The sequence below is a fragment of the Haliaeetus albicilla genome, chromosome 23 (assembly GCF_947461875.1).
Source record: "Haliaeetus albicilla chromosome 23, bHalAlb1.1, whole genome shotgun sequence".
Lineage (NCBI taxonomy): Eukaryota > Metazoa > Chordata > Aves > Accipitriformes > Accipitridae > Haliaeetus > Haliaeetus albicilla.
Genome location: NC_091505.1, coordinates 14935722 through 14955800, shown reverse-complemented (window position 1 = coordinate 14955800; position 20079 = coordinate 14935722). Strand labels below are relative to the sequence as shown.

Sequence of the window (20079 nt, the reverse complement as noted above, 5' to 3'; positions counted from 1 at the left end):
CTTGCTTCTGTTGCCTTCTCCCATTCCCAGACTGTACATCTGTCCTGGGCTGGTTTCTGTGGTTATAGTGTTGTTCTGCATACGTGTTCTTTCTGTCCCTTTTTAAAGTACCTCCTTAAAGGTCAGTCCAAAGAGCCCTTCAAACTCTTTCTGCATTTGTCCTAGGTTTTCTTATGCTTTTGTGCTTCATCCTTGGTTATTCTCTCCATAAGCAAGGAATGTTCTGACTGCACATCTACATATATTGTGATATAAATTTTGGTGTACCATTGGAATGACTGTGCTTTTTTTTTTTTTTTAAGATCTTTTTTGTAGGTTGAGTTACAGAAAATTTGATGAAAACCTGGCTTTCAGACTTTGATTTGTTTCTCTTATTAGGCATTTGAAAACAATCTTTTCCGGGCCCCTATCTATTTACATAAGATGCCTGAAACGGATTTCCTGATTATCCGGACACGACAAGGCTATTATGTTCGAGAATTAGTGGATATTTTTGTAGTTGGTCAGGAGTGCCCGCTTTATGAAGTACCTGGTCCCAACTCGAAAAGAGCTAACACCCATATCAGAGATTTTCTACAGGTATGTGGTAAGAGTCAGTTTGGGGATCTGAGGGGTCTTTGGAGAAAGCCTAGGACATAGGCACAGGCTTCCTGTGGATAGTCTTGATTTGAGAAGCTCATTGTCCTGCTATGGCTCCTCTTTTTTTGTTGTTGTTGTGAGAGCACTACAAGAGTTGGATGTTGACCATACAGATCATTTTGGTTGTCATTTAACCAACTGTTTATAGCATGATGCTTCTGTTTACTTGTATGCTATCTGATAAGTATACGATAGAGGCTTTTTACTAGCCAAAATAAAAGGTTATAACATTATATAAAAATGTAGGAAACTGAAGGAATTAGAATGAACTTTGAAGCGGTTATGCTGTATAAAATGACAGTTACATGGATTTTACTAAGAGGCAGTGAAGGGCTCTTATCACAGTCCTATTACATAGCACAGAATTAGAGTTGCTTCATAGGTCTTCATTGATTCCTACATCTTGAGGCAGTTAAGCTTTGGGACTGTCAGTGACCATTCAAATAAATATCCCCAAATTTAGATATTGGAGAAAACTTCTAGTAATTTACTGTCAGTTTAATTAAAAAATATAACTCAAGAGGTATTTGCAGAGCAAGAAAATCCCTGCCGTTCCCAGAGTTCCAAGTTTCTGTACCAAAGCATGAACATTTCTAATGTGATAATACAAAATTTCAAGACAAATACTTTTTCCACTTCTCATTCTCAAAAATTGCTGAACCTGAAGCAGACATGTGGCTTGGAAAACTTTACTAAGTAAATTTATAAGAAACAATGGGAAGTCTGAAGTAGTCACTAGAAACAGCATTGTCTATGCTGTCTTTGCAGGTTTGTTGTATTCTTTCTTTGGACATCACAAATGAGTCATGTTTTGTAGGTTTTTATTTATCGCCTCTTCTGGAAAAGCAGAGACCGTCCTCGGAGAATTCGCATGGAGGATATCAAGAAGGCCTTTCCTTCACACTCGGAGAGTAGCATCCGAAAGCGGCTAAAGCTTTGTGCTGATTTCAAACGCACAGGTATTGAAAAATTTTATGTGGCAGTCAGCCATTTGTTGCTGCTCTTGGAGTTCCAAACAGAGCAGGAAGAGGCAACATCTCCTCCTGATAAACCATTTTTGAAAACATCTGTTTGAAGAACTGAAATGTAATCTGATAGGTTTTTTTGTTCCAGTTTTTATAAATGTGTACTTTTGGCACAAATGCGCTTGATGGTGAGAAATGACTACAGTTTAGACGCTTTTTTTTAATAACCCTTTGGGCAGTGATTTACTCGTAAAGTAACAACGTATGACACCAACACATACACATTCCCTTCCCTCTGTCTATGGCTGTGTTGTGTTTTGCAAGCAAATACATGCCAGTAGAAGCTTGTCCCATCTTCATGAGTCTATTAGTGCTCTGAGAGCCTGAGTTCTGATTTTTGTATATGCAGAATGATAAACAGGTGGTAATACAAAGCTTTTTAGGCAGCCACGGGGAATAAGGATGAGAAAGTGAAGATTAAGATGAGGAAGTGAAAGGTGGATTAAATGCTTTTGGAATGTAGTTTATATGATGAATGAACATGAATGTATCAGAGTTTGCTGATATAACAGGCGCTGAGTTAGGGGGCATTGGTTTAGACAAATGCAGAATGAAAAAAACTATCACTTCTAGTGGTTTAAGTGTCATGGATTTGTCATATTCACTCCTTTTGCCAGCATTGCAGCAGGGTACTAAATCTTGAAATACATTTAAGATTATGATGGCATCCAACGTTTGTGGGAAACTACTCAGTGTTTGATCTGTGTGTTTTTCAGGGATGGACTCAAATTGGTGGGTTTTAAAGCCAGATTTCAGATTGCCAACAGAGGAAGAGATCAGAGCAATGGTATCCCCAGAACAGTGCTGTGCTTATTACAGCATGATTGCGGCTGAGCAGCGACTGAAGGTAAATGCGCCTTGTAGGCTATAAGGCAAGTTACTGACAAGTAGTTCTGTGAAGCGTGAGGCCAGGTAACGCCTTCTGCCTACAGCTAATTTTGCTGTAAAGTAGGCAAATTAGGCCCCTGACTACTGGGCAACTTGCTAAGTTCTCTGCTGTGCAAAAAGAGTTAAGTTCTTAAAGGGACATTATATTCTTAACACCTATTATTTAGATACTGAATTAGCTATGCTCAAAGATAGCAAAGAGAAGGTACAAGAAAGGGCTTATATTTCTACCTGGAGCTCTACAGCAGAAAGTAACAAGTATGTGGCAGTGAGAGAGACTGGTTATTTTTTTTTTGAAGTCGAGTGCAGTATTTAGTTATTGAGTTTGTCAAAAGACTGGGCAGTTTGCCATCTGTGATACCGTGGGTCACAGTGAATCCTGCAAACAACTGTCTGTGGAAGTGTGCTTGTTCAGCATGACAGATCTCCACAGGAGGTTCATAATACACTTCTAGTTCTCTCTCCAGTAATCTTCTTAAGACTTTAGGTTCTCATTTTTTCCTAATATTTCTCTGCAGGATGCAGGTTATGGAGAGAAATCCTTTTTTGCGCCAGAAGAGGAGAATGAAGAGGATTTCCAAATGAAGATTGATGATGAGGTACTGTCAGAGCGATGCATGAGCATGCATGCCAATATATAAATCTGCATGGCAGGAGAGAAATGAGGTCTTTATATTTAAAGGACATATTTAAAGTAGGATTCAGTAGAGCAAATGTTCTTGTGACTTTCCTGTGAAATCTGCTGCCAAGCTATATACCTGTATTCGGGGATCCTTCTTGCCAGGTCCTTTCAGGACTAGGCTTTTTGCCTTAAATGCCTTTTGTGAGTTATCTAGCACTTTGGTTCTTCATAGAGGTTTTATCAGGGCAGCTGAAGGATCAAGAAGTGGAATTCACCCTCATTATGTCAGTTGAAAAGTTCTCAGTATGATTGGAAGAATCCAAAATAAAAAGCTTGGAATTCTTGATGGTAGCAGGATTTGTGAGGACATTTTCTCTTCTTGCTGGCAGGTGCGCACAGCTCCATGGAACACCACACGAGCCTTCATTGCTGCTATGAAGGGCAAGTGCCTGCTAGAAGTGACAGGTGTAGCAGATCCTACCGGTTGTGGTGAAGGATTTTCTTATGTGAAGATTCCAAACAAACCAACTCAGCAGAAGGTATAGTTCCCAAGGTTAGGTTGGACAAGAAGCAATAACTGGAAAGTCATGGAAAGTCATGTGGGAGAAATGGAGTAAATATGGGGCATCAGGAAGAGAAAATATCGGAAGATGAACCTAGGAAAGACTATTATGTGATGACTTTAATAGGTTGCATCTTGCTCTGCACAGGATGATAAAGAACCTCAGCCAGTGAAAAAGACAGTGACTGGGACAGACGCTGATCTGCGCCGTCTTTCTCTCAAAAATGCCAAACAGCTTCTGCGTAAATTTGGAGTGCCTGAAGAGGAGGTGAGCATGAACCTGGAGCAGGTTACAGAGTTCTCTTCACTAATGGATTCAGCTGTTGATGGTGGAAAGGATGTACAGGTTTCTACTCTGATCTTGTAGGAGAGGAGTTGAAATCCACAGTCAGCTACCTCAGTTGTATGTCTCTAAAGCCATTTCTAGTCTGTCTTCCTCTTTCCAGATAAAGAAGCTGTCCCGTTGGGAAGTGATTGATGTGGTACGTACAATGTCTACAGAGCAGGCTCGTTCAGGGGAAGGTCCTATGAGCAAATTTGCACGTGGGTCTCGGTTTTCTGTAGCAGAACATCAGGAGAGATACAAAGAAGAGTGTCAGCGCATCTTTGATTTACAAAATAAGTAAGTTCTTATCTGATGTTTACAGCCTTGAACCCCACCTTAAAAGTCCAGAACTACGTTTGCCTGGGGCTCACTGGTATGTGGTGGTATACATGTTGATTCAACTGGTTGGGCCCACAAAATACTGAGAAAGGGGGCTTTGGCTGTTAATAGAAACTTATGCATTAGCCTTAGTGTCTTGCTGTCATAGACCTTTTGGAAAGGTAGAATGAGTTGCATAGTCTGCCATGTATAATGGCATTAGATGTTTCACTGTTCCACAGATTGGTAGTTCACCACCCTCTCTCCTTCCTTTCTTTTTTTAAATTTTTTTTTTTTTTTGCTTGTTTTGTTAACAGCAGTTTGCCATTTCTCTCTTGGGTAGCAGCTACCAATTCTTTGTCCTATTCTTTAAGAACTGCTAGAAGGGTTCATGCATTATTCTTTGTTCTGGCCCAAGACCTGAGAGTGGGGAGGGAATATAGTACTGTTGGTGATGAAGAGATCAACATGTTGGAGAAGATTGGCTTGGAACAATGATCTTTTGGACATGGGGATTACAGGAGGACTGAGAAGGGAATATATTATGCCTATTCTTGTAGTATTGATTTGCAACATTAATTTTCAAACCTTTGTGGTTTTTTTAGCTTTTTTTTTTTCTGGGAAGGTAACAGGCTGATTTTTTGGGGGGGCATTGGGGATGGACACTGAGTGACTTTCAAGGTGCCTCGTCTTTCAGAGTTCTGGAATCCACTGAGATCCTGTCAACAGACACAGATAGCAGCTCAGCTGAAGACAGTGACTTTGAAGAAATGGGAAAGAATATTGAGAATATGTTACAGAACAAGAAAACTAGTTCTCAGCTCTCTCGGGAAAGAGAAGAGCAGGAACGAAAGGAATTGCAAAGGATGCTTCTGGGAGAAGACAGTGGCAATGACAAAGAGAGGGGCAAAAAGGATAGAAGAGACAAAAAGGGGCTATGTAAGTAACTTCAACCAGCAGAATGTGCCTGGGAAGGGATGCAGAACTTTGTGTCAGGCTGCAAAGTGTGCTGATCTGGCCTCTCAAAGGAGAGCGTGGATTCCTTACAGGGAGAATGTATAGACATGCTTATCTGGGGCTTCTTCCTTCTCTTGAGCAGTTACTGGCTGAAAGTGCATTTAAAGTCTTTTCTTTGCCCCATAGCTTTGCTTATTTTGAACTGTAAACTTACTCTGTTATTCCTTTAGATATTCACTGCTGCTTGCTGCTTAAGTTTACCTTTCTTTTTTTTGGTGGGGGGAGGTATGTGTTTTTGAGTAGTTTTCTCAAGATGTGTTCGCAAATAGTTCCTGCAACCAGCTTGTGGTACTCTAATTGGATCTTGTGTGTAAACACAGCTATTTATGTGAAACGGACAGGCACAATATGTAGGCTGATAGCAGTGTCTTATACTGTGTGCTGTATCAGTGTTTTTTTGAGGTAATTGGGCAGCTGCCAGATTTGGATCTCTTGGAGATGTGCTTATTCTAAGTGCATTCCAATAGAGAGCTTGACACGTCCCTAAATGGCAGGTAAAAGTGTTTGACCTGCGAATGAACTTCTGTCTGTATGACAGTGCTCATGACCACTGTTACTTGTTGCATGTGTTTGAGCAAAGTTGAGCTTTGCTGCATCTGGGACATTATTGTTGCTGTTGGAAACCCAGATTGAGAATAAATCACTAATTAAATAATTACTGGAATAATTTAGTAAGGGATATGTGGAAGATTTGCTGATGATTGTTGCCTTATGAAAAGATATTCAGTGTTATTTTGAACAAAATCTCTCAACCAAAATTATGGATGGTGCTGGAAAGATTCTGTGGTCACATGAGACAAGGCTAGCTCACTGTTTTTAACGCTAGTTGGAGAACTGGATAATCGTTGACCTTCAGATTCTGCCAGATCTCTATACCTGTGATCAAAACCACTGTAACTATAAGCAATCTGCAGGGCCATGTTGCAGTTGCCTTACAGGTTGCACTTAGTCACTTGCGGGTCCTTGTTGACTGTAGCTGTCCCTTCTGGCTTTATAATCTATGTGGATAATTCAGTAGGTTACTTTTGTTTCAGATTGATATATGTCATGATAAGAAAACATGAACAAGCAAGGGAAAGACTTCTATTGCTTGGGTTTTTCTGAATTTGTGTCTTGGAAGTTTTTAGGCCAAAACTATCTGCTGTATTTAAACAATGATGTTTCTACAGTGTGAAAGAAATTAAAAGTAAATAAAACACTCTCTTGTAGCATCAGCTTCAGGAGCCTCAGCAAACTCTCACAAAGATGATGACACTGCCTCTGTAACCAGCCTTAATTCCTCTGCCACTGGCCGCCGCCTCAAAATCTATCGCACGTTTAGAGATGAGGATGGGAAAGAATATGTGAGGTGCGAGACAGTTCGCAAGCCCGCTGTTATTGATGCCTACTGCCGAATACGGACTACCAAGGATGAAGAGTTCATGTAAGACCTATATGATTTTTTTCTGTTGTTTTTTTTTTTTCTTTTTAACTTTGTCTGTAGACTATTTCATTCTTTTGGCAGTATGAAGAAGGGTAGAATTGAGTGTAGAAGCCCAGCAATGTAATTGTGTAGAGAGAGAGAGAGATTAAGGCTGTCCATTTGGAGGGTATTATGAATTTCGTGCAGTGATTGACCTGGCAGAAGGGTACCTGGTAAATCATCAACTCAGATGGAAAAACTTGTATTTTGGCTCCCCGCCCCCCCCCCCCCCCGCCAGACGAAAGTTTGCTCTATTTGATGAACAGCACCGTGAGGAAATGCGGAAGGAGCGGCGCAGGATCCAGGAACAATTACGGCGGTTAAAACGGAACCAAGAAAAAGAGAAGCTCAAGGGCCCTCCAGAAAAGAAGCCCAAGAAAATGAAAGAGCGTCCAGACTTGAAAGTAAGCATATCCATCTGTAAAGCATGGTAACAGGTCTTGGGTATTGGAGAAGTTTTTTGTTCTGCTGTTGTACTAGTCTGACTAGGGACTTCTAATGATACTTCGCCTCTAAACTAGGAGCCTATGTATGAATTCTGATCTGTCGTCTTTCTTACATTTTTGCAGCTGAAATGTGGAGCATGTGGTGCAATTGGCCATATGAGGACTAATAAGTTCTGCCCTCTTTACTACCAAACAAATGCCCCACCTTCTAATCCTGTTGCAATGACAGAGGAGCAGGAGGAAGAGCTGGAAAAAACAGTCATTCACAATGATAATGAAGAACTCATCAAAGTAGAAGGAACAAAAATTGTCCTGGGAAAACAACTGATTGAGAGGTAAGGGAAGAAGCAGAGATACTGATAGGTAGAAAGAAAAAACAATTCAGAGCTTAGTGTGGAATACTCATATGTATATTAATCACAGAAATAAAGTGACAGGGCTTTATATAGACTATTACTATGTATTTCAATTGCGTATTTAGTATTATGGCAGATGGGACCATAGCCAATGCTGGGGGACAAATGGTCTTGATTCACAAGAGGGCTAGAGAAAGTATTACACTTTTTTGTTTTCACCTAGTGCGGATGAGGTTCGCAGGAAATCACTGGTCCTGAAGTTTCCTAAACAGCAGCTTCCTCCAAAGAAGAAGCGGCGAGTAGGGACAACCGTTCACTGTGATTATCTGAATGTGAGTGAAGGTGTTACTGAGCTGATTGCAGCATCTCTATTTCTGTTTGTACTAACTGGTCAGTTTCTTTACTACTCCTGTGCATCCTCCACATGCAACACAGATACCTGCCCAGTAAATTAATAAACTAAATTGCCTAGGATTTCTGTGGGTAAATATTTTGCATCTTGGAACTGCCTTAATTTTTCTGCCTCTGATTTTTTTTAGCGTCCTCATAAATCTATCCACCGACGGCGAACAGATCCCATGGTGACACTGTCATCCATCTTGGAGGGCATCATCAATGACATAAGGGATCTTCCTAATGTAAGCTTAAGCTATGAGACCAAAAACCTATGTCTTAAGCAATATGGCTAAAGTAGGTTATGTGTTGTAGACACCAACATTAGGCTAGGCTTTTCTGAGATGAGTGGTGTGCCAGCCCTTTCCCTCCTGCCCTGCATACAGTTGGTGTGCATTATTTCCTAAGTTATCTCAGCGCAGAATCTTTCTGAGGTGAAAGCATCCATATGAGAAAATAATGTTAAATAGTTCTGTATGGATACATATTCAAAGCCTGGGATGTGACCACCTCCCCCCTCCCCTGCCCAAAACCAGAAAAAGATGCATAACACTCGAATGTAGCAATGTGGAATAATTTTATATATGTGGCACTGGAGCAAATTGTGTACTTCACTCTTTCTGACCAGACTTCACCAGAAACTTGCACAATCAAAAGATTAAAAGGAAGATTTGAGTTGAAATGAGAATTTAAAGTTCACTTTCTTGACTTTTGTGCTGCATAACCAAAAATATCTTCTGAGAATTCTTTGTGAGATTTTTCTTCTTAAAATGGTATTAAAGAACATTTTGTAGAACAAAGTGATAGCTACTGTGGGGCTGAGCTTACTGTATTTTTCCTGGTGCAGTTAAGAAACTGTGTAAACGTTTTATACATTAGTGCCTATTCAACTGTGGAGGTTAAACTGAGATTAGCTGTGCTAGTACTGTGGTAATAAGCATTCATTGTTTTCTTTTCATCCTCAGACATACCCCTTTCATACACCTGTAAATCCAAAAGTTGTCAAAGATTATTATAAGATTATTACTCGGCCCATGGATTTACAGACCCTGCGTGAAAATGTTCGTAAGCGACAGTACCCATCCAGAGAAGAGTTCAGAGAACATCTGGAACTAATTGTTAAGAACAGTGCTACATACAATGGTAGGCTATTAACAACACAGGGAAACTGTGTTTCTGCTGATACATTGTACATGTATGAGGTGTAGATCTTTTACTTTTAGAAGTAACGAAAGCAACAGAAAAGCAGAATAAATTAACTGTCAGGTGGCAACAATAAACATATGTTCTTCCAGATAGAGAGACTATATGAATGTTAATGATCTAATTCATAAATAAGAAGTGGACTCTAGCATTTAACAATAACTAAATGATGACTGTGATGTAGTAACTGAAGTTCAGTAATGGACCTATCAATGACTGAAGACACTGGTGCATGAATTAAGTCAAACTGCAGTGAAGCTAAACAAAACATTATTTTCAGCAGACTACTTAATGAGTATCGTTCCTTTTTGCTTTCAGACGTGGATCAGTGGGGAGATACTTGTGAACTTATTTTCTCAATATTATGCTTTAGTGAACGAATCTTTTAATACAAATAGGAACATTAAATTGAAGCCATTTAAGCCATTGCCTTGGAGCATCCAGCTTTGAGTAGAGTTTATTGTAATGATTTTTGCATATTTTGGTTCTTAGTTGCAATAAATTTTTCCCCATTTGGGAAGGTCAGAAAGCTAGTTTAAAAAACCAAAAAGTGTAGATTCTGCAGTAGAGCATGCATCTGCTGGGGAAAAGTGCTGATTCATCGAGTGATTATAGGTCAGCTCTATTCTGACTGCTGATAGAAGGGTCTTTGTCCAAAAAGTATTCATTTGATAAAGTAAAAAACCTCTCAGCTGTGTTGAGTTTCTCTGGGCTGTGCAGCATTCAAGGTGACACTGACAGCACTGGTTTTGTGCCTTTACTGCTTCCTTTATTATTTTGACAGCTAAGTCCCTGTTTTATCCTAATAAATGATTTTTTTTTTTTTTTATAATTCTGTTGCAAATACTTGCTTCCATGTCTGAGGAATCATGACATTATTTAAAGCTGTGGTTTTCTGAATATTCCTTAAATGTCCATCTTGCCTTCCTTAGCAGTTCAGCTTCACTGACTGGATTTAGTGAAGCAAACAGAAATTTCATGACTTATACTCTGAAAGTTTGGCAAAGGTGGAGGGCTGAGCAGCCAGTCTTCCACAGGCACAGCTGCTTTCTCATAGGGTTCCCAAACCTTAATAGAATGCATACCAGAAGCGTGAATGTTTGCTATAAATAACCTTTTCTCATATAAAATCCATACTAAACTTTAGTAATTGTGTGTATTGAGAATATACTTGAGGATATACTCCTGACTGTGCTAGAAATATAATCAGTGATGCTTTAGGAGAAAAGATTAAGTCATATTTTGACATAATTGGCCTTTTTAATCAGGCTGGAGTATCTCACTGTACTTGCTGTGTGTTTGCAGGGCCAAAGCACTCACTGACACAGATATCTCAGTCCATGCTGGACCTGTGTGATGAAAAGCTAAAAGAGGCAAGTCTTGTGAATGAGTTGTGATCAGAGCGGAGAGGGGATGGATGGTCAGGGGTGGTTGAGGACTTTGAGGACAGAGGACATAAGTAGGCAAAACACAGGGCTTTAAGGAGAGTAGAAGAATAAGGGAACTCCTCCCCCCACCCCAGGGTGTATTTGAATTTTTACAATTTTAAACAGTTCACATTGGAGTCTTTCTCAAAACACAGATGCTTGTTTGTTACTCTGTAGTTATTTTATCTTGTATGTAAACCATTATCCCCCTTTTATTTACAAGTGTCTTCATAAAAAGGTGAATGGGAGTCTTTTTGGGACAGAGTATCCTGATAATAACAGTTATTAATCTAGGGTCAGCCACTGATGTTTCTTACTTTTATTGCAGAAGGAAGATAAACTGGCTCGATTAGAAAAAGCAATTAATCCCCTCCTGGATGATGATGATCAAGTGGCCTTTTCCTTCATTTTGGATAACATTGTCACTCAAAAGATGATGGCAGTTCCAGATGTAAGTTGCTTGAGTGGACTGTGTGTGTGATGTGCAAAATTATAGTCCTGTGGCTGTGTATTTACGTTGTGGTGGTTAGTGCACTGACAGAAAGAAAAAAAAAAAAGAAAGAAAGAAGAGTGCTCTGTCAGGGAGCTGGCCTGTGATTTTCTGACTGGCACAGACGTACCGGTACTCACTCCCTTCACTGGAGCAAAGGTCCAGAAGTGAAGGCTGGGTTCCAGTTCTTTTTTCCGACTGCTCTCACTCATGGATAGTGCCTGTATCAACCTCCCATTAGTATGAAGTCACTGATTATCATTAAGCATGGTCATTATAAAACATACTCTTCTCCTGCTGCTTATAGCACTTGCTTTGGTAGATCTTGAAGCACTCTGCAAAGGTACTATTTTCAGGTGCAAATGAAACACAAGCTGATTTCTAATTGATCAGGTTTACCCAGTGTTGTACTAGTTTTTTAGTATTAAAAAACCCCAAACCCTTAAGCTTACCAAATAAAACTGCACAGATAAGGATTTCAGTGTCACTCTTCTATAATGTATATTATGTCTGAATGGAGTAGGGAACAAAAGTCTGTAGTGGTTAGACTGAATGAGAGAGGGCTTAATGCCTGTCTTCTTTAAAACTTTGTTGTTTTCATTCTCTGTTGTCACCAGGTTCTCATTTCTGATGTTTAGAAACAGATTTTAGGGTTTTTCTATGCCGTCGCACCATGATGAACTGTTAAATTGGTATACATAGCCCCGGTTGTGAGATCAGGCTTAGGTTTATATTCTTCACTTATTGTAAAAGCAATGAGTGTTCTTGCTGGACACTGCAGTTATGTTGTGGAGGAAACAGTTATATTAAATAGAAAGGTCCTTTGTATGACTACTATTTTGTATTACGTGTTCCTACTGTCAAACATATCAACGGGCCTAGTTAAAAATCCAACTGGTAGATCTTTTTTTCTGTGTCCCTCCTGAAGCTAAACGATTGGATTCAAGATGCCTTGTGATAAATACTTCCCATACATTTTGGGTGTTAGTTCTGGAGACTTGTTTTATGAAATTTGTAGCTCAAACTGTAAAAAATTCTACACAGAAGCTTTCTAAACTTCTCTGTTTTCTTTCCTTTAGTCTTGGCCATTTCATCATCCAGTTAACAAAAAGTTTGTTCCTGATTATTACAAAGTGATTGCTAATCCAATGGATCTGGAGACTATCCGCAAGGTGTGTAGCTTGAACAGAGCAGCTGCTTGAGAGATGTTTAGACTTGATTACTTACTGGGTGACAATCTCTTCCAGAATATCTCCAAACACAAATACCAGAACAGAGACACTTTCCTGGATGATGTTAACCTCATCCTTGCCAACAGCATTAAGTACAATGGTAGGTGGTAAAAATAAGGCTTCAGCTGCCTTCTGTACTTAAATGAATACATCTGTGCACCTGTTCAGTAGTGCTTGTCAAAGCCTGAAGCTGTGCATCCTGAGCTTGATTGTTGATTTCCTTTCCTGCTGAGAAAAGAGATGCTTATACAGTGATGTTTTCACAATCACATGGTGCTTTATTTACCATCTGGTGCAGAATGGGGCGGTTACAATTTGGGGAGGATTTTCTACTTGTTCCATACACATCTCTGCTTCAGTGATTTATTTCTGGGAATTTCCTTGAGATTGACAGGGTACAACCTTCCTATCTCCTAAATCATATTTTTAATGCTGGAACAAACTGATTGCTGTTTGTTAGCTGAATGTGAACCCTGCTTTATATTTCTTCTTAGATCACAAGGTGTTGGGATTTAGGGACCTGTTTCATGAGAACTGTGTAACCAAAACCTGTCTTTCTGTCTCAGCAGCTGGAACTGACCAAATGTCAGAATGCATAAAGAGATTTGTTTCTTACTACAGGGTCAGACAGTCAGTACACAAAAACAGCCCAGGAGATTGTAAACATCTGTTACCAAACTTTAGCTGAGGTATGTGGACAACTCTACTGTAATATTTTTGTATGTTTGAATTTTCTGTTCTGCAACCTTAGCAAGTTTGTTTGTTCTTAGTATGATGAACACCTGACTCAACTTGAGAGAGACATCTCTACTGCTAAGGAAGCAGCACTAGAGGAGGCAGATCTGGAAAGTCTTGATCCTATGACCCCTGGTCCCTACACTCCACAGGCAAGTGACCAAGCAAAGTTTTTGCTTCCTCTCTTTTGGTTTCAATTTCCTGGATATTTGATCTAGAGGTGCCTCTTTGTTCACTGTTCTCCATCTGTCTGCAGTTAGTAGAGTATCTTGTTGGATGGTATGCTAACAGCTATTTTTTAAGGATAAATATGAGAAGCGGTTATGATGCTTCAGAGAGTGAGATACCTAAGACAAAGAAGGTAATTTCCCAAGCAACTCGCAAAACCAGTCTCAAAATGAGCTGTGTACAGTCAGGTACAACTGAATGTTTGTTGGAAATTCAGAGACTGTGCAAGTGTAGCAGTTAGAAACCCTCGGAAGGCAAGCAGTGAAAAGGTAAGGAGAACATAAGGAAAAAACATCAATACTGTAATGCTAAGAAGCCAGAGAGCTGTTTGGTGGAGTATTGTTGAAGAGGCTTATTGCTATGAGCAAAGAAACTGCCTAATATGGTCAGCGAAGTACAACTGCTCTGCATTCTTTGGTGAGATTCTTTACATTTCTTTATTTTGGTTCTAATGGAAATAACATTTTTTACTCCTCATTATTATTTTATAGCAGACAATAGTGTGTGTCAGTTATTTTGTATGTCTTATAGACCAAGTTGGAAGCATAATTTATACTGGAGATTGTATGACAGACTGCTTTTTCAGTGTTTACAGTTTGGCAAAGTTTAATAAGCTATGTTTTAAAGTGCTGCTTCCTGCCTTGGGCTGTTTGGTTGTTTTGAAAAACATCAGTAAAAAACTTTCATGAGGAATGGCAAATTCGTTCCTGAAAAATAAAATTGCCTTTGGAATTCGCGTGATTAAATTAGGTAACTGTTCAGGGAATGTCATCCTAATGTCTGAGGTGTGCCTTTTGTTTATTTGGAAAAACTGTTGAAGTTCATAAGCCTTGGGAAAGATCTCTCTGCTAATAACTGAATGATCAAAATTCAAATGTTGTATACCCAGTGTAGGAAGACAGAGCAAAGCTTTCTTTGCAGTTGTTCATCCCAATTGTAGACCAATAATTTTTCTATTCTGTACAAGTCTGGTGTGATTACATCTGGAAAGTTGCATTTAATTTTAGTAAAGTCAGAGCAGAAAAGAGTGGCTTGAAGTTCAGGAACAATTTAAGATCTTATAAAGATTATTTTTAAGAGAAAATGAGTTTATAATTTTTTAGGAAATAAGTATGCAAAGATTATATGGCTGAAGCCAGGATAGCAGGCTGCAAACAATTTTGAGGCAGTATGTAACACCCTCCATCCATCTCTCCCCCCCACCCCCTGCCAAATGTAGCCTTTTAGGAGGCTAGAAAGAATTTCCTAGGAATGATGATTGAACTCAGTGGGGTGGGAATACTGAAACTGAGTATCACAGAAAAAGACCTTCCTGGCAATGGGAAGTGTCAGGCTTCAAAGGAGTCATTGGTGATTAGTTGTTTAAACTATCTATTGACACATTTCAAGGAAGATTAGATGGAATCAAGGATGATCCCAGTACCTCAGAGAATGAGGGACAAAAATGTCGTTCTTCTCTCTATCTGATCGTTTCCTTCCCAAGAGCCATATTACCTGTTCTGATTTTTTTTTCCCAAGTTGGTGGTCAGGAGAGAGGAAAAGAGGCCCGAGTAGTGAACTGCCTATTAGTTGTCTGCTCCTTCTCAGTGCTTGCTAAAGGAGAGAGCTTCCTGAGCTCCTCCCTTGAACTTGTCATCTGAAGGCCACCCTTTCCCTTTGCTTCTTGGCTGAAGGTACACTGCCACTTCCCACACTTCCAAACTTGTCACAGATGGCAGGTCTGGTGCTGGTTGCTTGGTTTTAGTTCCCTTTATTTCCAATGCCATTGTGATGACTAATAATTATCTCCCCATATGTGTTTTCAGGAGCTGGACTCCAGGATATAAAAAGCAGATAGAGCAACTAGAGAGCTGTCTGTGGTTTACATGTCTGTTTACATTCTTAGGAAGCCTGTTTTGCCCAATTTAAATGGTATTGCTGCTGCTCTTAACACTTTCAGGATTGTCGTGATACATACACTGTGTATTATAAGGGCATTTAATCAAAATCCTAACCTGTAGTTCCTCATTAACTCTTCAGAGGTCAAATGGCATGCAAACTACAGACTGGCTTCTAGAACACTTTACCCAAACCCCCCTTTTTTCTTGCTTTTGTCAGCTTTAGGGACTCTTGAGACAGTTATTTACCTAGCAAAGCTTCAACTTTCGATCAATTCTATTTCATGTGCGATAGACTTTATCCAGTTCTGATAGCAGCATTTCTGGTTGCAACACCATTTCCATCATAGGAACGGAAATTAAAAGGGCCATGCTGAGTCAAACCAAAGGTTGATATAATCAAGTATTCTGTCTCTGGCAGGGACCAGAAGTGGATGCAAACATACAGTGATCCTTCTTACAGCGAAGCCTCTCTACTTCTGGCAATTGGCCGTTCAGGCACCTTAAACCGGTATTGCATCTGGACCGTTGTATTTATGAGCTGCAGAGAGGTCTATTCTCTACAACTCTATCTAATCCTTTTGGATTCCATTTACAATTTTGGCCTCTGTAGGATTGCACTGCATAGAAGTACTGACTTCTATTTTAAAATCTGCTATTTGGCAAACTTCATACCTGAGGTTGTGAGCTGTTGCGTTTTACCATGTTTGTTCTTTAAGAATAAATAGCTTATTTTGATTAAACAGTGTTTAATAATATAAACACCATGCCAAAAAATGCATTTAGTCCTGAAATCCCAGTCTTGCCTCTCAAGATACTGTTCTAGTCTCAGTTCAGTGCCTGAGAATGTTATGTCTCCTGTTTCCACATACACTTTAGCCACCTGATTTGTATGATACCAACACTTCCCTCAGTATGTCACATGATGCTTCAGTCTATCAAGATGAGAGCAATTTGTCTGCTATGGACACTCCCATCACTACCCCAGAGAAGCGAGGAACTCAGGTCAGAATCCTCCATTTTTTCATGTGGTTGGAGAGTTGGGTTGTAAAGCAAATTAGTGAAAGGAGGCAATTACTTTGTAGGAAACAGGTGACAAAAGGATCAGCAGGTTTCCCAAGCAGAGAAGGAATCCACTTCAAAAGTTATGCAATTTCCTTCATTTTGACTGCTCTGAGGGAAAAAGAAAAAATTAAAGAGCGCTGGGAATTGAGACAGTGCAAAACAAAGAATAGAGAATCAAAAGTTGGAAGAGAATCTGCCTAAGGCCAGATATTTGTTTGCTTCACAACTTCTGGGAGTAGAAACCTGGTGACTCGTGTTACAAAGGGCTAATATGCAATCCCTTGTTGATTCTGAATAGGGGAATAGTGAAGTATATTCTACATATTTGGATGATGATAATTAGATTATTATGGTTGCATGCAGTAACGATTAGAACCTGTACAAACACCTAGGAAGAGATGGTTGCCAGTGTAGGTACCTTATAGTTGTAAAAGAAAAAAAAGCAGACAGGTTGAAGTTACTAAATCAGTATAAATGAACTTGTTACAGTAACCATAGAATATTTTTTTTCATAGTCTTTATTCTGTATTAAACAAACAAACAAAAATTGTTGGAGGAGAGAGAATAACGGAAGGAGATGCAGTAATATGACCATGAAAATAAATTACCAGGAGGAGGAAGAAGGTGAGGAGGGCCACAAGACTGAATGTGGTACCAGAAAGACTAGTAAGAGCTATTCTGAGCAATCCAGACAAACAGAGTTTGAATATGAATAGTTCCATCTAGTATTGTGGCTGGCTGTAGCTTTGAGAATGCTTCTAGGTGATAAGTCTTCAAGCTTTCTATAGACTTTAAATTTATAGTCTTTGGGACAGAATCTGCATGTCCTCTCTACCTTGGACTCATTGTGACTGAGGGAAGAACAGGAGAGAGAAGGGCAGGAGAAGATCTGTTGGAAACTGCCGTCTGCTTTTAAAATATTTTGTGAAAATAAGCACTTCTTAAGATCTAGTGGTATTTTCCAGAAATAGCTAGGTAAACAAAGGACTCTGGTACTGTAAGGCTGGAGATTCCCTTTTCAAGGATGAGCCCATCAGGATAAAAGTGTGTGGAGACTGTGTGCTCTCTGATCTTGGAATAAAAAGAGAAAGGATCCTTGCTCTGAGAGTGATATACATATATTTTTCTTTTTGTCTTTCCCCTCCCTGTACTGCCGCACACATCATTGTGGTCCAGATGTCAGTCATACCCTTTGGTTTGTGTCCAGTAGTGCCTTCCTCAATGGTATTGCTATTTGTGTTCCCCATTCAGATGCGCCAGGGGCGAGGTAGGCTGGGTGAGGAAGACTCTGACGTAGATATTGAAGGGTTTGATGAGGATGATGATGGGAAACCTAAGACTCCAGCCCCAGTGAGTATATTTACAGAAATCCCAGCCATAGTCTATGTGTTGACTTGCATACTTGTGGTAGAAGTCTCTATAGTGTAAAAGTTGTCTGCTGTGTCTGCCATCCTGAAAGACAGCAGTATTTATAGCAATAGCTAGACTTTTAAATGTAGTTTTAAAATGTTAACATTATGAAATGAGTGAATGCTTCAGAATGAATAGTATGATAAATAGTAGGCATATGCTGGAAATGGCAGCAGTAGTTTATATGTTGTTTGATCTTCATTATCCCTGTTCTGTATGACCTAGGAAGTTGAAGATGCAGATGGTGACCTTGCTGATGAAGAAGAAGGATCAGCCCAGCAGACGCAGGCCAGTGTCCTCTATGAAGATTTGCTCATGTCAGATGGAGAGGACGATGATGATGGGAGTGATGAAGAGGGAGATAATCCTTTCTCATGTAGGTGTCCTTTTTTATAAAAGGTTGAATAGGAACTGGTTGTTCACAAACCCAGCTAATCTTCCTATGCTTCCATCACAAAAACATGCAGTAGAGAGCACACAGCATAACTGGGATATGTAGGCCAGGTGGCCTAGTAGTCAAAAAGCAGGAGAGACCAAAGGGCCAGATGAGAAAACTGGATGAACATAAATGGAACTGAAAACAAAGTGGAATAGGAGTGCTGTTAAGTATGGACACAAAAGAAAGCAGAGTTAAGACAAGATCTGGTCTATTATATTTCCTAAAGTGAAACTGCAGATGGTTCCGAAAAGACTGGGACTATGATTTGGTGTGCAGAGGTAGGAATGGGCAGTTTAGTAAAAGCACAACATTTATTTTGATATGAAACAGTGTGGTCAATGTTACCAAGAACTGGAAGAGGTGTCTAGAGGTTCTTCAGATTGTTTCCCTGTTTTACTAAAAAACTTGCCATGCAGAAAAGCTTATAGTGGTATTTAGCGATGGCTTCTGAAAATTATTAGGGGGGAAAAAGGGGGAATTATTCAGAGTAGACAAGCAAATAAGGTCTTTTTGAGTAATGGTGGTAATGAGATTGCTTTTGAGTAACATCAGAATTGGGTCCTCAGTAAGTGGTATCACCTCCCAGATACCCTTTCTGCTACCTTGTGGAGACACTACTTGGTGTACGTTCCTTACAGTCAATATTGTAGCCTTTAAACAAAGACAACGGGTATGTCACTGCCACAACAAAACTGTTGGTTTGTGACCAAATGTTGGTTTATTACACAGCTATCCAACTGAGTGAGAGTGGCAGCGACTCAGATGTGGAGCCCAATGCAGTGAGACCTAAACAACCTCATGTTCTTCAAGAGAACACACGAATGGGCATGGACAATGAAGAAAGCATGATGTCGTATGAAGGAGATGGTGGGGAGACATCTCATGTTATGGAGGACAGTAATATCAGGTAAGGAGAGCTGAGAATCTTGTTAAAATAATTCTTCAAAATCCCTTCTCTTAAAGATTTCTGAAGTGTTTATCATAAAAAGCTGAAGAATATCTCACGTTTATTAAGTTAGTCACTGTTTTCAGTGTTGCAACCATAATTACCATAATTGCAATTTACTTATCAACAGAAATTTGGTTTTGCTGTTAGATTTTTCACTAATAAAAATGTTAGTTAAATTAAAAAAAAAAATCTTTCTTGTAGGTTAGATGATTTCCTGTACATAGTGGTTTTTGAAGGCAGGACAAATAAAGGTTTTTATAGGTTATCTCAGAAACTAGAAGATGCCTTTGAAGTTAAAAGATGATTTAGCTGATCCCCCCCCCCCCCCCCCCCCCAAGAATAAACATTTCCTTACTTGAAAGAAAACTGCTTAGTTAAAGTCAAAAAGAATAGGAATAGGCATATTCTGTATTTTGGAAGGAGTTCCGTTATTAGAAAATGACAAGTACAGCACTATCAGCTTTATTTTTTTGCATTTACTTGAGCATACTCTTCCTTCTCTGGCCATTCTGTGGAGTATTATCATTAGATTCTCTGTTCTTTTTCTACTTATGAAATTCAGTCTCTTATGCTATTATTGGTATTTGCGTAATAAATGATTGTACAGGCAGCTATGCTGGGTCAGGCAAATGGTTGGTCCAGCCCAGTACCTTGACAATAGTCAGCAGAAAATGCTAGAGAAGATAACTAGAATGGGCTGTCTGCCTTTTTGTCTGCACTAAACATGACAGATGGAAGGTGTTGGAGTGGTCTGTTTTTCCTGCCTTGAGTATATCAGAGTGGGATGAGGATGCTGGTAGACAATTGTTTCATCAGGAGAACTGGTTTTTTTTTTTTTGTTTTAAAAAGTTGGCCATTGACAGAATTAAAGTGTACAGTGGTTCCAAGTGTTCCGCAAGGACTTCAAGCCAGGGAACTTTTACAGGAGTTAAATACAAAATTGTTGGTATCAGCAGCTGATTTGAAATGAT

At 39.5% G+C, this 20079-nt stretch overlaps 1 protein-coding gene across 7 annotated transcripts in view; it reads left to right on the top strand.

Moving 5' to 3' along the window:
* The window catches only part of TAF1 (TATA-box binding protein associated factor 1), a 33860-nt gene that overhangs the window by 12805 nt on the left and 976 nt on the right, over positions 1-20079 (top strand). For 5 of the 7 annotated variants that reach the window (XM_069811254.1, XM_069811253.1, XM_069811257.1 and 2 more), the window contains 24 exons: positions 379-579; positions 1457-1598; positions 2381-2511; positions 3071-3151; positions 3564-3713; positions 3885-4004; positions 4183-4358; positions 5077-5318; positions 6606-6819; positions 7097-7262; positions 7428-7639; positions 7884-7992; positions 8200-8298; positions 9019-9196; positions 10562-10629; positions 11012-11134; positions 12253-12345; positions 12421-12505; positions 13027-13094; positions 13176-13292; positions 16125-16250; positions 17562-17660; positions 17946-18096; positions 18889-19066. In XM_069811254.1, coding sequence (XP_069667355.1) covers positions 379-579; positions 1457-1598; positions 2381-2511; positions 3071-3151; positions 3564-3713; positions 3885-4004; positions 4183-4358; positions 5077-5318; positions 6606-6819; positions 7097-7262; positions 7428-7639; positions 7884-7992; positions 8200-8298; positions 9019-9196; positions 10562-10629; positions 11012-11134; positions 12253-12345; positions 12421-12505; positions 13027-13094; positions 13176-13292; positions 16125-16250; positions 17562-17660; positions 17946-18096; positions 18889-19066 — 3329 coding nt within the window. The remainder of the gene's footprint in view (positions 1-378; positions 580-1456; positions 1599-2380; positions 2512-3070; positions 3152-3563; positions 3714-3884; positions 4005-4182; positions 4359-5076; positions 5319-6605; positions 6820-7096; positions 7263-7427; positions 7640-7883; positions 7993-8199; positions 8299-9018; positions 9197-10561; positions 10630-11011; positions 11135-12252; positions 12346-12420; positions 12506-13026; positions 13095-13175; positions 13293-16124; positions 16251-17561; positions 17661-17945; positions 18097-18888; positions 19067-20079) is intronic. The other 2 variants (XM_069811259.1, XM_069811255.1) reach the window with 1 other exon arrangement.